The sequence below is a fragment of the Heterodontus francisci genome, chromosome 10 (assembly GCF_036365525.1).
Source record: "Heterodontus francisci isolate sHetFra1 chromosome 10, sHetFra1.hap1, whole genome shotgun sequence".
In the NCBI taxonomy this organism is placed as follows: Eukaryota; Metazoa; Chordata; class Chondrichthyes; order Heterodontiformes; family Heterodontidae; genus Heterodontus; species Heterodontus francisci.
Window position 1 is genome coordinate 12172715 of NC_090380.1, and position 15997 is coordinate 12188711.

Below are 15997 nucleotides of genomic sequence, written 5' to 3' on the forward strand. Positions count from 1 at the left end.
CACAGATGCCAGTGTTCAGGTAATTCAATTCATTCAACATGATAATCAGGAAAAGGCTGAGTATGCTAGATACTGCAAAGGTTGCAGGTCCCAGCATTCAGCTGGAGTGCTGAAGACCTGTGCTCCAGAATCTCTAGCCAAACGGTTCCAGTAGAGCTAGAACACTGGCATCTACCATGTGGAAAATTGTCTGGGTATGTTCTTTCTACAAAAAGCAGGACAAAACCAATCTGGCCAATTGTGCTCCATCAGCAAAGTGACGAAAAGTGTTCTTGACAGTGCTATCAAGTGGCACTTTGTCACCAATAACCTGCTCACCGATGCTCAATTTGGGTTCTGCCAGGATGCCTCAGCTCCAGACCTCATTATACCCTTGGTCCAAACATGGGCAAAAGAGCTGAATTCAAGAGGTGAGGTGAGATTGACTGCCCTTGACATCAAGGCAGCATTTGACTATGTGGCATCAAGCAGCCCTAGTCAAGCAGAAGGTAATGGTGATTGGGAGGAGGTGGGGGGGTGGAATTTCCATTGGCTGGAGTCATTCCTAGCACAAGGAAGATGGTTGTGGTGGTTGCTGTTTAATCATCGCAGCCCCTCAACATCACAGCAGGAGTTCCCCAGGATTTTATGATCCCTGTGGAGATCAACAAAACGAAACAAATTTACTGAAGGGCTCATATTTTTAAAAAAAAACCAAATGGACAAGATTTCACTATTATAACTTAAATAATCAAACCAAAATCAACATAAACTAAACATGAATTAACAGACAAATCACAATCGATGTACAAATTACACATCAGATGCAACAAAGATCTCACGGATTTACTGGGCAGTCAACTCAGTGTTCATGGCACCAATTGCAGCCACAAAGTTCTTCAAAGCTCTGACTTTCCTCAGGTAGACCGCCAGCTCCTTCCAAGATGCAGCCACCAATTCTCATCCAACAGCAGTTCCCCTTCAACCCGACCTCCACGGGTACAGTTTTCACCAAAACGGCGCGCTTCTCCAGAACCTCAGCTCTGTTCACAACAGTCTTGATGGCTTGGATCCACCATTATTAGCTTTATCCAAGCCCTTCAATGACAACCCTGTGCACTGTATGACAGGGTCTGGTTAATCAGTTACTTTAAGTAACAGAAACGGCTGCAGCAGCTCGTATTTGCCAGCTCCTGGATCCAGCCTTCACTTTCTTCAGCCTGTCTACACCGCACCCCTGTGTGATCTGAACTCTGGCTGTGCTTTTTTAGCTAGTTCCAATTTGTTTTGGTTTCCCCAGAAACCTGAAATTTTAGTTTCTGTTTCTGTTTCACTTACAGTTTCCCTTTCAGTTAGGGTCTGTCTTTAAAAACAAAAACAGGGGTCAGTGCACCTAACAGAGCATTCAACAAGTCATCTGTTCAGATAACAGTTCACACACGCTCCCCCATTGGTCCTGCAAACTGCAGATTCCATCACAAGTGTAGTGTCCTAGGCCCAACCATGTTCAGCTGCTTGATCAATGATCTTCCCTCCATCATTAGGTCAAGTGGGGATGTTTGCTGATGATTGCACACTGTTCAGTTGCATTCACAATTCCTCAGATGATGAAGTAGCCTGTGCCTGCATGCAGCTAGTCCTGAATAACATTCAGGCATAAGCTGATAAGTGGCAAATAATATTTGTGCCGCACAAGTGCCAGTAATGGAGGATCTAGCCACATCCCCTTGACATTCAGTGGCATTAATCATCTCTCCGTTCCCCCACCAGTAACATCCTTGGGGTTTCCATTGACTGGAAACTAGATACTGTGGCTATTGGAACAGGTCAATGGTTGGGTATTCTGTAGCGAATGTCTCATCTTCAGACATGCCAAAGCCTCTTCAACCAGGAACCATGTCAGGAGTGTGATGGAATAATTCCCCACTTATCAGGATGTGTACAGTCTAACAACATTCAAGAAGCTCGACACCATCCAGGACAAAGCAACCTGCTTGATCAGCACCCCATCCACACTGGCGCACAGTGGCAGCAGTTTATACCATCTGCAAGATGCACTGTAGCAACTCACCAAGGCTTCTTTGACGACACCTTCCAAACCAGTGACTTCCAACACCTAGAAGAGCAATGGCAGCAGATGCATGAAAAACACCAGCACTGGCAAGTTCCCCTCCAAAACGCACACCATCCTGATTTGGAAATATATTGCCACTCCTTCGCAGTTGCTGGGTCAAAATCCTGGAACTCCTAACGGCGTTGTGGGAGCACCTTCACCACACTGACTGCAGGAGTTCATGAAGGAGATCCACTACCAGCTTATGCAACTAGCAATGGCCAGTAAATGCCAGTCTTGCCAATGACCTCCCCACATTGAGAATAAATTAAGAAAAAAGGGTTATAAACTATTTGTAAAAGTCAATGACCTGTGTATGTTTATTTGCATTAGTTTTCTTTAATTTACCTGTGATGAGCACTTCATGTGGTAGTAACCTGCTCTTTGAAATGAATATACTGTGCTTGTTCATTAAAGTAAAACTTACTCCCTTTTAAGTTGTTGATATTGGACATCTCTGTAGTCCTTGCCATTGTGGGCCAAGATGCCAGCTATCAGAACAGCTCTAAAGTTACCTTCTGAGGTGAAGGGCAGTGACTTGGTTGATGACTTAATTGAGTTTGTTCACTCCTTCCTGGAGGTGGTAGAGTCGGGGAAGGGAGGGGTCAGTGCAGTGCTGTGGAAATTTTAAAGTAAATAGGTAGTTACTGTATTTCCCTCCTGTGTAATAAGAATTTTACATGTGGAAAAAGAAGTGTATTGCCTTGTTGAATATTAATGTAAAGAGGCTCAAAAGTGGAAAATTGCCAAACAAGTGTAGGTAGGTTGTTATCCTTTTTCTCGTATATAATAGCATTACCTAATTTATTCACGGTGCACAATAACCCCAGGCAGTCAAAGCACAAATGCTTTCGTATTGTTTTACTACAGTTCTCAAATTATTTACAATAATTTAATGTAGGCTTAAACCTTGTGAGCAGTGTTTTTTTAGTTCAGTCCACATTATACTATATCATGAAAATCGCCAGTTCGAAGCTATTTGAGGTGTTGTACTTTTTATTTTGTATCTTGTCTTAATTAACAATACTGTTTCATATTGTGCAGTAGAAAGTGTCATTCTTTTCTGTCAATCTGTGACTCACTTCCAGAAGTTGATTACAATGTGGATTTTCCTTTATCTAACTTCAGATGTTCCCCTTCAGTCACATGTTGATTTATTTTCCTCTAGCTTCCTCCCTATATTACTTACCTACAGTTTCAATTTCAAAGTTACTGCACACAGGTCAGAGGAAGATGATCAGATCAATCCATTCAAATAACAATGGCTTCCGTCTTCCCAATATTGGAAATTTCTGCTGATCCAGTACTGGATGTCAGATAAGCAGTCTGATAATTTGGCAACAGTAGAGGAGTCGAGAAGTGAAGTAGAGCTGAGTGTCAGCAGCATATCTTATGCAATGTCTACAATTACAAAGCTACCTTTAGAGACAGCATTCAATATGAATGAGTGAACTTGCTGTTTGGTTCTGTCTGCCCACTTGCCCACCTGTTTGTATAAGTCAGCAATTTTTACACTTCCCTTCTCCTTCCTCAACATCAGAGAAGGTTTGTGGGTCAGTGTCAAGTTGTGATTGTGAATTGAAATCTTGCACATGTGTATTTCTTTCCATCTGCCCAGCAAATAACAGGAGAATCGCATCATAATGCAGCACTGTTACCAGTGGGTGTCCTGTAAAATCAATGGAGCATTATCGGTGTTCTTTAGATCAAAATTTCCCAAAAACCTCCAGTTTTGTTGATGGAATGCCATGGCCCCTCATGTACATGTGAACCCCCCCACCAACATGCATGTGAACACTTACTTAAATACAGGGATTTGAGGCTGGGGCACCAATTGGGTGCAGTGCAGTCAAATGGCAGGTAATAGCCTCCAGCAATCCAAAGGCAACAGATGGCAGGGGAATGTGGGGGCTGGGACAGGGTGAACCCCTGAAGTATATTGGTGGAGGCAATTGTCTGGCGAAGCAGATGGCACTGTGGAGTTACAGCACCATCTAGCTTCAGGAGGGCTGAAAGGCAAGTAATGGAGACATCCATAAAAATACAATAGGTGGAAAGCTCAGATTTAAAAGTAGCACACCTAGATGTGGCAGAATCATTTTACTGAATATATATGTAACATAGAGGAAATGCATGTACATAAGGGCCTGGATATTGGGGAGGAAGTGGAAGAGTTCTGTATCGGACCAAAAGCCCAGCAAGCCTGAGGATTTGCAGGCCCTGTGATCTTAGCAAGGCCTTGATTTTAAATAAATCAATTCAGACTCCTGCCCAACAGCCAGCTGGTGGGTAGTAGATGTTTAGTGACGGGGCCATAGCTGGGGACCTGTGGGAACAGGTCATAGGTGGAGCAGGAAGGCGTCAGGCACAATCAAAAGGGAGGGAATTTAGGACTGCACACACAGCTTAAAAACCCTATCCTAGCCGGTCGGCTCCTTTATTGCTGCTGCTGGAAGCAGACAGTGCTACCCTTGTCTATAGTATTAATGATTTATTTTTATTTTAAGTTGACCTTCGCTAAGGAATTCTTGGCTGAAACATTTGTGCAGTAGAAAACTTTTAATCTGTTATTTTCTAACTTGTTTACAGATTGCAGGTTGAATCTTTGTCATACTATTCACCAGTGAACAAGTGGCCTCTGCATGGCCTAGACTGTGCTACTAAATAATTTAAAGGATGTTACTCTGTTACTCAGCAAAGCAATTGAGCTTGTTGGTTATACTGTAGCCTGACTCACTGAACTCATTTGGCGTTAATCACACATTTGCCTGCTCTGCCAAGTTTCACTGCTGCTGGTGTTTCCTTTGATTGGCTGTGGCACTACAAGTTAGGTGACATCATCACGTATGCTTTCAAATGCTCAGACTTTTTAAAAGTCTGGTTCACCAGCACGCCAGCAGCTGTTACCATCTTCACTCGGGTAATGTAGCATAAAGTACAGCAAAGATTTGGAACTTAAGCTCCTCTTTACCCATTTCCAGAAGTATTTTTCACTAAGGTCCAAAATAAGCAATTTACAGTTTTGCTTTCTGCAGGAATTGTTAAATGCAGCTACATTTCTGGTGAAAAATGGCTACTGAGAATGAAAACAGCAGACGGTCTGAGGCTGCAGGAGGGAGTCTGTATGGGGATTATATCTCCCATCCATTGATGAGTGGTAAGCTTTTCAAATACTTGTTACTAACAAGGAATAGTATGCAATTCTGACCCAGTACCTGTGCTGTGTTTTAGTGGTAGCTCTCCATGGAGGAGTACCATACTCAGAGCACAGACTGTTTCCTATTTAATCTATTTTAATGGAAAATATTTTATCAGATGAAACCCTGTAGCTTATAATTTGTGGATTAAAGTTCCACTCCAGAGACTTGGGCACAAAGATCAAGGCTGACATTCCAGTGCAGTACTGTGGGAGTGCTGCATTGTGCTGCCGTCTTTTGGATGAGATGTTGAACCAAGGCTCCATCTGCGCTCTCAAATGGATGTAAAAGAACCCATGACACTATTTTGAAAAAGAACAGGTCCTGACCAAATATTTAGACCGCATTTGTTGACAACGCTAACGGTAGGTGGCGCTGTTGTGGCACATGCACAAATACAGCATGTGCCACGAAAACGTCACAGATTGCGACTGTTGCAGCTGCCAGGACTAAAGATGGCGCTGTTCAAAGAATCACACAGAGGCAACCTAACGCACACGTGGCAGTATACAATGGCCGGACTGGGAGAGCAGCGCGGGGGCCGGGGAGAGCAGCGCGGGGGCCGGGGAGAGCAGCGCGGGGGCCGGGGAGAGCAGCGCGGGGGCCGGGGAGAGCAGCGCGGGGGCCGGGGAGAGCAGCGCTAAGGGTGTCGAGGGTGGGGGAAGTAAGAGGGGGGGGGGGGAAAGTAAGAGAGGATGGGGGGGGGAAGAAAGAGAGGAGGATGGGGGGGGGAAGAAAGAGAGGAGGAGGCGGGGGGGAAAGAAAGAGAGGAGGAGGCGGGGGGGAAAGAAAGAGAGGAGGAGGCGGGGGGGAAAGAAAGAGAGGAGGAGGCGGGGGGGAAAGAAAGAGAGGAGGAGGCGGGGGGGAAAGAGGATGGAGGGAGGGGGGGGGGAGCAGCGGAGCGGAAGAGGAGTGTCTTTTTCTGTTCATGCGCCAGAAACACAACAGCAAAAGACTTACCGGCCAGTCCCTGGACCCGGCGACACCGAGGTCTTCGCACACTCGTTCCCCGCAGCTCTCTACGGCCTCTCGCATCCGGCCCTCTCCATTCAGCCATTCCCTCCAGCTGCGGATGCCCAATCCAGTTGCTTCTCCCCTACTTCTCCACAGTACTTCAGGCATTGCAACTGTCTGGTCCCTGCATTTTGCATGCTCCCTCTCCCCACCCCTCCCTGCTCTCCCCCCTCCCTCTACCCCTCCCTCTACCCCCCTACCTCTACCCCTCCCTCTACCCCCCTACCTCCACCCCTCCCTCTACCCCCCTACCTCCACCCCTCCCTCTACCCCCCTACCTCCACCCCTCCACCACAGTTGAATATCTGAAGTGCAGTTGCAAAGTCGGGGAAATAGCATGCAAAACAAAGCCTCAACAATTCTGGGGTTAATTATTGAGAAGTTTTATTAAGTTCATTAAGCATCCGAGGAACTGCTGCGCATGGATACATGAGTGTTGTGTTTCCAGCATTCCCGTGAGACAGACAGGCCGAGTCTCTGCTATGCACAGCTAAAGAGATTGTTCCTGGAGAGCCTTGTGGTGAATGAACGCTTGGCTCTCTATTCCACTACTGTATTGTCCATGTGAAGAAGGCAAAGTCACAAGAGTCTGAGCTCAGTCTATTCTTGTTGAATGTTCCCCAAACGCATCCCGATGTGCACTCCCAATTCATCCATAAATGCAATGTTCCTTTCCACATAGTGACCAGCTCCGCAGCATGATCCAGTTGCCTTCGTTGCTTGAATGCTGACCTTAAGTCTCAAGGATCGCGTTGTCAACAAAGGCGGTCTTGTTTTCTCGACGGCATGCTTTACATGAAAAGAAATAAAACAAATCAGAGTCAGAGCTTGCCTCCCTCCATCCACTGAAATTACTGTTGTGCACACCTTTTTAAGTTCTGCAGTGAAGGCACCAATTGATAACATCGCCAATGAAGCACTTATTACCCACCTCAGATGCAGGAATCAGCACATCCTTGCGTCCTCTCCTGCACTGCCTCCTTTGCTTGAATGCCGTCCTTAAGTGTAAAGGATTGTTTTCTCAAGGGCACGTTTTACATGAAAGGAAATAAGGAAAGAACATCAGTGTCAGAGCTTCCCTCCCTCCAATGAAATTACTGTTGAGCATGCTTTGTGTTCTGCGGTAAAGGCATGTACTGATAACCCCGCCAATGAATCACTTAGTACCCACCTCAGCTGTAGGAGGCAGGATGATGTTACTGCCCCTATCTCGTGATGGTTCAATGCTCCTCTCGGAAAACATGAATGATGTGAGGATGCTGGAAAAGAAGCACATTTCTTTTGGGCTATGAACATAAAGCTGGCCATTTAGCCCAGCAGTTTCCTGCTAGTGGTTATGTTACTCGTGCGTCTTTCCATCAATTCCCATTTAATCCTGCCTACTACTATCACCAGTTGTGTTCACAGCAAGAGCATTCACATTTCTGCTACCACTGGACACGGCATGCTTGTTTCTTTTAGTGCTCAGTCTCTTCTTGCTGAATGTTCCCCAAGTGCTTGACCCCTTTGGATGCCCTCTCTGCTTGACAGGCAGCAGCTGGCAATAGCGGAGTCTCACAAGGCTCTGCATGGTTGTTTCAAAGGCGGATGGGGAAACAGGTGGCTGTGTGCCCATGTGCACTGCTCTGATGGGTGTAGGAGCAGGTAACAGTGTGCCCATGTGCACTGCTCTGATGGGTGTAGGAGCAGGTAACTGTGTAACTGAGCAGCAAGGAGAGGGTACCGCAGGTAGGGGAAGTGGAGCTTTGAACAGGCAGGCATATGTATGGTCCATCAGATCATTAGGCCAGGGGGTGAGACGCTCAGGATCCAGGGTTTGTGACACGTGACTACCTCCATCCGAAGGTGCTTCCGGGCAATTGGGCATAGTAAATGGCTCCATCTCATCAGCCAGTCCTTGCTGCCAGCGGAGAGTCTGTTGCCGCAGCCAGTCCAGTCTCCTCACGGGAAACATGAGATGAGATAAGAAATACAGAATGCACTCCATTAAAACGTTACAAAAACGAAAGTGACCGTTAAGACGGTAGGTTGCAGCACATGTACTGCCTGCACACAGCAACTCACAACTGGGACTGGAGAACATGCGGTGGCCCAGACAATGGAACTGTTTTCAGAGCAGCTTACAACAGGGACTGGAGAACATGCGGTGGCCCAGACAATGGAAATGTTTTCAGAGCAGCTTACAACAGGGACTGGAGAACATGCGGTGGCCCAGACAATGGAAATGTTTTCAGAGCAGCTTACAACAGGGACTGGAGAACATGCGGTGGCCCAGCCAATGGAAATGTTTTCAGAGCAGCTTACAACAGGGACTGGAGAACATGCGGTGGCCCAGACAATGGAACTGTTTTCAGAGCAGCTTACAACAGGGACTGGAGAACATGCGATGGCCCAGACAATGGAAATGTTTTCAAAGCAACTTACAAAAGGCAGAGCAGCTTACCTTGGAACAATCTCCTGTGTCAAATAAAAATGAAGCAAGTCTCCAAAACGAATAAATAATTCAGATAAAATGCCCGACGAAACCTCTCCTCCTTCCACTTTCAAAAAGTCGCGCCGAAGCTTTGACGCATGCGCAGAGGCCAACCTGGCGCGTTGCCCTAGGAAGACGACGTAACGCGATGACGTCATCTGCGCATGCGTAAAACGGCCCTGGCAAGCCGGACCGCAGCGCATGCGCAGAGATCAGGAGACCATGTGCGTACCGCGTCATCTGCACATGCGCAAATCGGTCCTGGCAAGCCGGACTGCAGCGCATGCGCAGAGGGCATGAGACCGTCTGCGCATGTGCGCACCGCGGCGCAGCCTGATGACGTCGGCGATGACGTAGCGTTGTCATGAATTACTTTGAAATGTTTATCCCTCAGTCAACATCACAAAAACAGATTATCTGGTCATTATCACATTGCTGTTTGTGGGAGCTTGCTGCATGCAAATTGGCTGTCTCATTTGCAACTATGACTACACTTTAAAAGTACTTCATTGGTTGTAAAGCACTTTGGTATGCCCTGAGGTTTTTCTTGTGTTGGGGCTAGTTGGGTATGGAAGAAACATTCAGATATGTAATTTTTAAAATTAAACAATAATCCTGCACACTGGTGCTATTGGATCGCTCGCCTTTTGGACCCTAGATTCAGTATATTGTACAGGAAGAGGAGAAATAGTTTTAAATAGGAGCTCAAGTAGTGAGCTTGGCCATTTTGCAATGTTTTGAATCTTGCTGCTGCTTCTAGAGACCGAACTACCTCGAATCGCTGGCAACGGGCATTTTAGAAAAGTCTCTGTCACTTCATGCAGTGTTTCTTTATTGTTGTTACTTGCATTTATATAGTGCCTTTCACAACCCATGACCTCAGGATGTCCCACAGTCAATGAAGTACCTTTGAAGTACAGTCATTGTTATGATGGAGGAAATATAGCAGCCAATTTGCATGAAGCAAGATCCCACAAACAATAATGTGATAATGACCAGAAGATAAGTTTGTGATGTTGTTTGAGGGATAACTATTTGCCAGGACACTGGTGAGAACTTTCCTGCTCCTCTTCAGCATAGCGCCATGGGATCTTTGGAGTCCACCTGACAGGGCAGGAGGGGCCCTCGATTTGAGTGTGCGGGTCATGAGAGATCATGGCAGATTATCATGGTGGGATGGGGGAAAGCTCTTCCTGACCCCAAGCAGCTCTGGCATGACATTTACCTGCTTGATCCGGCTGTTCTCATCTCCGTTCAGCTTCCGGGTTTCCCAAACCCTGGGAAACGGCAGGCGACAGTCGAGTTTCACATTTTTACCAATTTAACACTCTCCACTTACTCTCTCCTACATGTCATCGTGTGGCCGGGGGCGGGGTGCCGATGGGGAGTAGGGTTGAAGGTCGATCATGATGCCTGTCTAAACTAAAACCTTCTGCACCTCCGGGGTCCGTATCTCTCTATTCCCATCCTGTTCATGTATTTGTCAAGATACCTCTTAAACGTCGCTATCGTACCTGCTTCCACCACCTCCCCCGGCAGCAAGTTCCAAGCACTCACCACCCTTTGTGTAAAAAAAAAAAAACTTGCCTCGCACATCCCCTCTAAACTTTGCCCCTCGCACCTTAAACCTATGTCCCCAAGTAACTAAGTTCCCCCATAGTATCAGTTTCCCAATGAAAAAATGATTACAAATCATCAAATGTATATTTTTTTTCTTTCATGGTATGTGGACATTGCTGGCAAGGCCAGCATTTGTTGCCCATCCCTAATTGGCCTAACTAGGCCATTTCAGAGGGCAGTTAAGAGTCAACCGCATTGCTGTGGTTCTGGATCACATTGGCCAGACCAGGTAAGAACAGCAGATTTCCTTCCCTAAAAGATATTCGTTAACCAGATGGGTTTTTACAACAATTAATAGTTTCATGGCACTATTAAGGAATATAAGGACAGTAGGAAGGAACTTAAGCAAGGAGTCAGGAGGGCTAAAAGGGGTCATGAAAAGTCATTGGCAAATAGGATTAAGGAAAATCTCATGGCTTTTTATACGTATATAAAGAGCAAGAGGGTAACTAGGGAAAGGGTTGGCCCACTCAAGGACAGAGAAGGGAATCTACGTGTGGAGCCAGAGGAAATGGGCGAGGTACTAAATGAGTACTTTGCATCAGTATTTACCAAAGAGAAGGACTTGGTGGATGATGAGCCTAGGGAAGGGAGTGTAGATAGTCTCAAGTCATCACATTATCAAAAAGAAGGAGGTGTTGGGTGTCTTGCAAAGCATTAAGGTAGATAAGTCCCCAGGGCCTGATGGGATCTACCCCAGAATACTGAGTATACGGCAAGGGAAGAAATTGCTGGGGCGTTGACAGAAATCTTTGTATCCTCATTGGCTACAAGTGAGGTCCCAGAGGACTGGAGAATAGCCAATGTTGTTCCTTTGTTTAAGAAGGGTAGCAAGGATAATCCAGGAAATTATAGGCCGGTGAGCCTTGCGTCAGTGGTAGGGAAATTATTAGAGAGGATTCTTCGGGACAGGATTTACTCCCATTTGGAAACAAACTAACTTATTAGCGAGAGGCAGCATGGTTTTGTGAAGGGGAGGTCATGTCTTACTAATTTGATTGAGTTTTTTGAGGAAGTGACAAAGATGATTGATGAAGGAAGGGCAGTGGATGTCATCTATATGGACTTCAGTAAAGCTTTTGACAAGGTCCCTCATGGCAGACTGGTAAAAAAGGTGAAGTCACATGGGATCAGAGGTGAGCTGGCAAGATGGATACAGACTGGCTCTGTCATAGAAGACAGAGGGTAGCAGTGGAAGGGTGCTTTTCTGAATGGAGGGATGTGACTAGTGGTGTTCCGCAGGGATCAGTGCTGGGACCTTTGCTGTTTGTAGTATATATAAATGATTTGGAGGAAAATGTAGCTGGTCTGATTATTAAGTTTGCGGACGACACAAAGATTGGTGGAGTTGCGGATAGTGTTGAGGATTGTCAGAAGATACAGCAGGATATAGATCGGTTGGAGACTTGGGCGGAGAAATGGCAGATGGAGTTTAATCCGGACAAATGTGAGGTAATGCATTTTGGAAGGTCTAATGCAGGTGGAAAGTATACAGTAAATGGCAGAACCCTTAGGAGTATTGATAGGCAGAGAGATCTGGGCGTACAGGTCCACAGGTCACAAAGTGGCAACGCAGGTGGATAAGGTAGTCAAGAAAGCATACGGCATGCTTGCCTTCATCGGTCGGGACATAGAGTATAAAAATTGGCAAGTCATGCTGCAGGTGTACAGAACCTTAGTTAGGCCACACTTAGAATATTGCGTGCAATTCTGGTCGCCACACTACCAGAAGGACGTGGAGGCTTTGGAGAGGGTACAGAGGAGGTTTACCAGGATGTTGCCTGGTCTGGAGGGCATTAGCTATGAGGAGAGGTTGGATAAACTCGGATTGTTTTCACTGGAACGACGGAGGTGGAGGGGCGACATGATAGAGGTTTACAAAGTTATAAGTGGCATGGACAGAGTGGATAGTCAGAAGCTTTTTCCCAGGGTGGAAGAGTCAGTTACTAGGGGACATAGGTTTAAGGTGCGAGGGGCAAAGTTTAGAGGGGATGTGCGAGGCAAGTTTTTTTTTTTTACACAGAGGGTGGTGAGTGCCTGGAACTTGCTGCCGGGGAAGGTGGTGGAAGCAGGTACCATAGAGACGTTTAAGAGGCATCTTGACAAATACATGAATAGGAAGGGAATAGAGGGATACGGTCCCTGAAAGTGCAGAAGGTTTTAGTTTAGACAGGCATCAAGATCGGCGCAGGCTTGGAGGGTCGAATGGCCTGTTCCTGTCCTGTACTGTTCTTTGTTCTATTACTGAGACTAGCTTTCAATTCCAGATTTTTATTAATTAACTGAATGTATTAATTGATTTTAAATTCCACCGGCTGTCATGGTGGCATTTGAACCCATGTTCCCAAGCATTAGCCTGGGTTTCTGGATTACTAATTCAGTGAGCTGATATCTTGATTACCAGATGGCATTTTTTTTAACATAGAAACGTAGAAAATAGGAGCAGGAGAAGGCCATTCGGCCCTTTGTGCCTGCTCCACCATTCAAAAAAGATCATGGCTGATTCTCTAATTCAGTACCCTGTTCCCGCTTTCTCCCCATATCCCTTGATCACTTGGGCATAAAATTATGTCAGTGGTGTGATATCTGCATGTCAGGGTTCATCTTGTCCTGTAGAGATTCCAGCTTAATTAATTAATTGAATTTATTTATTAATTGAATTTAAATTCCACCAGCTGCCATGGTGAGATTTGAACTCATATCTCCATTAGCCCGGGCCTCTGGATTACTAGTTCAGTGACATTACCACTGTGTCACTGCCTCCCCCCAATATGTACTGATAACATCCACTTTTATAGTGCCTCTAGCGTGGCAAAATATTCTAAGTCATGTCACAGAGTTGCAATCTGGGCAGGAAGACGGGTGATATTTTTCTCTCTGCAGATGCTGCCTGAACTGAGTTTTTCTAGCATTTTCTTTTATTTCAGATTTCCAGAATCTGGAGTATTTGGTGGTGTTGTTGATTTGATGGTGGCAAGCAGAGGAGTTCAGGATGCAGATTCCAAAGTGGAAGGAATGATGGCTGAAAACTGTAGTAGAGGACAGGGATATACTGGAAACCAATGTCAGAAGACTAGAGGATATGTGCTGGGTATAGGAACGTCCTGCTGAATAGCCCATCGAGGCACTTGTTACTGCCTCCTTATGAGCAACAGTGCCAATTGCCCCATCCTACTCTGTCTAAAACCTTCCCACCAGCATGCTAACTGAGGACTATTCTTGCCAATCTCCTCCCCATTCAACTAATCCTTCCCAGTGCTGACCCTGCGGACTCGGCCAGAGAATCAGCTACCAGCGCCTCTGCCTCTCCCTCCAGAATGTCTGTTTGCTCATGAACAAGGCCTTTGCCATCCATGAGCACATTGTGGATGAATGCCATGACATCATGGCATTGACAGAAACCTGACTGAGGGGCGTTGACGCCTTCTCCCTAAGTGAAGCCCTCCCCACCTAGCTCTGTCTTTCACTCCATGCCCCATCAAGACCATTGTGGCAGTGTGGCGCTTATCACCAAATCACACCTTGGCCTGACTCCCTACTCCTCTGTCAATTTCTTTTTTGAGCATTTCCCCTTGTTCCACCCTCTCACTCAAAATCCTCTTTCTCTCCCACCCAACAAGCACAATAAAGATTTTCTCACCAAGATATCTGCACTGCTTTCCTCCCTCAGCCTCTGCATCAAGGCACAAGGGTAGGTTGTGGTGAGGGGTGGGGTGGAAAGCAAGAAGTGCTTGCTTACAATATCTTCACGTTGTAAATCAGAAGAGATTGTGGTCTGAAAAGGAAGTGGGATGTTGGAAGGAGGATTAGGTACGCTAGAGGGGTACCTGTATTGCAATAACTTAAACATTCAAAATGAATTTTGAATAAGAAGATCCTGCCTGCTATCCTTTGAGGATATTGCAGGTAAAGTGGATAGTGACACTCTTGTTCATTTAGACTGTCAGAGAACATTTTTCTCAGAGTCATAGAGAGATACAGCACCGAAACAGGCCCTTTGGCCCACCGAGTCCATGTCGACCATCGACCACCCATTTATACTAATCCTATATTAATCCCATTTTTCCCTCTCATATCCCCACCTTCCCTCAATTCTCCTACCACCTACCTACACCAGGAGCAATGTTTTTTTTTACAATGGCCAATTTACCTATCAACCCGCAAGGCTTTGGCATGTGGGAGGAAACTGGAGCACCCGGAGGAAACCCACGCAGTCACAGGGAGAACTTGCAAACTCAGCACAGGCAGTACCCAGAACCGAACCCGGGTCACTGGAGCTGTGAGGCTGCAATGCTAGCCACTGTGCCGCCCCTGTGGGGATGTTCCCCAAAAGGTTTTCTCTCCCACTGTATACTTATGACCTCCTTCATTTATCATTCTTTTGCTTAACCCACATCTGTTGCTGTCAGAATGTCAGGCCAGTGTATTCTTAACATCAAATGTCATGTCTCAATGTGAGAACAGGCAGGATTTAGAGAAGGTTCTTCTAGCGTGCATGACCTAACAGATGTCTCCTTATCTCACCATAATGTCCATTGAAGCAGTTTATAGAAACTAGTGAAGAACCTTCATCTCTGGAACCTTGGTGCAATGAGCATGCGGTAACATGAGAATACAGATTCATTGGTTGGTGCCATTCTTATGTTCCCATCCTATTGACTGCCATGACCAAGCAAGTTGGTGTTCATCTTATTAACTATTGACATTAATATTTTATCATTTGAGTTAGGTTTGTCTAAGCATCATTTAACCATATATTGGTATAGCATTTGCATTTTATGTTTTAAATGTCCATTTGGAGTTGATAATTTGCTAACACTTAAGTAAAATCACATGTTATTCGAATGTAGCAGGGTTTCCATCTTCCTCCTGGAGTTTCTTTGAGTTTTGTCCGGACTGGAGGAAAATGTAATTTGGAGTTACACCCACATTGGTTTCAAAATTGATGTCTGCCCCTTTTAGAAGTAAACACATCAGATGTTTAAGTGGGTTTGCTAGCTGCGACACTATGGTGATAAATCTCACTCTGAACATTGTTACAACCAGGTAAGCAATGTCTAGGGGTCTTTTGCTATCTTGTTGGTCTTACCGTAACAGGGTTTAATTTTAAACACACTGTTTTGAGCTCCCCTTTTTGTGAATCCTTGTTCACAGTTTCAAATTATAAGGCAAAGAACTGAGCACACACAGGCTTTCTTTAGTTTAAAGTAGAAGGAGGAAATTTATCACCTTAAACTCTAATACGGTTCACGCCTATGGATATAGGACATGCTCACGCTAGCATGCATGCGCGATATATACATGCAGATAGGAATAGGAAAGAGCAGAAGAAAAGAACAGTTTGAGGCAACAGGTTTGAGTTTGCTGTAGTCCTTGATTGAAGAAATGGTCTTGGGCCCAGTAATCATCTTAAAACTTTGTACACATGGCAAACCCTTCTCTCTGAGTTTCACGTGTTTTCACAAGATTCAGTTCTGTGGGAAGAGATGAAGGCAGGCAGACAGGCAGGAGAGGAGATGTTCTTGTTTCAGTTCCAGGAGAGGTGTTTACTCCATGAGCACATGGCTTTGTCAGAGTTCAAATCCAAAAAAACTCCCAGGT

At 45.7% G+C, this 15997-nt stretch overlaps 1 protein-coding gene across 5 annotated transcripts in view; it reads left to right on the plus strand.

Moving 5' to 3' along the window:
• The window catches only part of LOC137374291 (ankyrin repeat and SOCS box protein 9-like), a 106789-nt gene that overhangs the window by 5532 nt on the left and 85260 nt on the right, over positions 1 to 15997 (plus strand). For 3 of the 5 annotated variants that reach the window (XM_068040101.1, XM_068040106.1, XM_068040105.1), the window contains exon 2: positions 5128 to 5249. In XM_068040101.1, coding sequence (XP_067896202.1) covers positions 5162 to 5249 — 88 coding nt within the window. In that variant the 5' untranslated portion in view covers positions 5128 to 5161. Of the gene's footprint in view, positions 1 to 4678; positions 5028 to 5127; positions 5250 to 15997 lie in introns of those variants that run through there. The other 2 variants (XM_068040104.1, XM_068040102.1) reach the window with 2 other exon arrangements.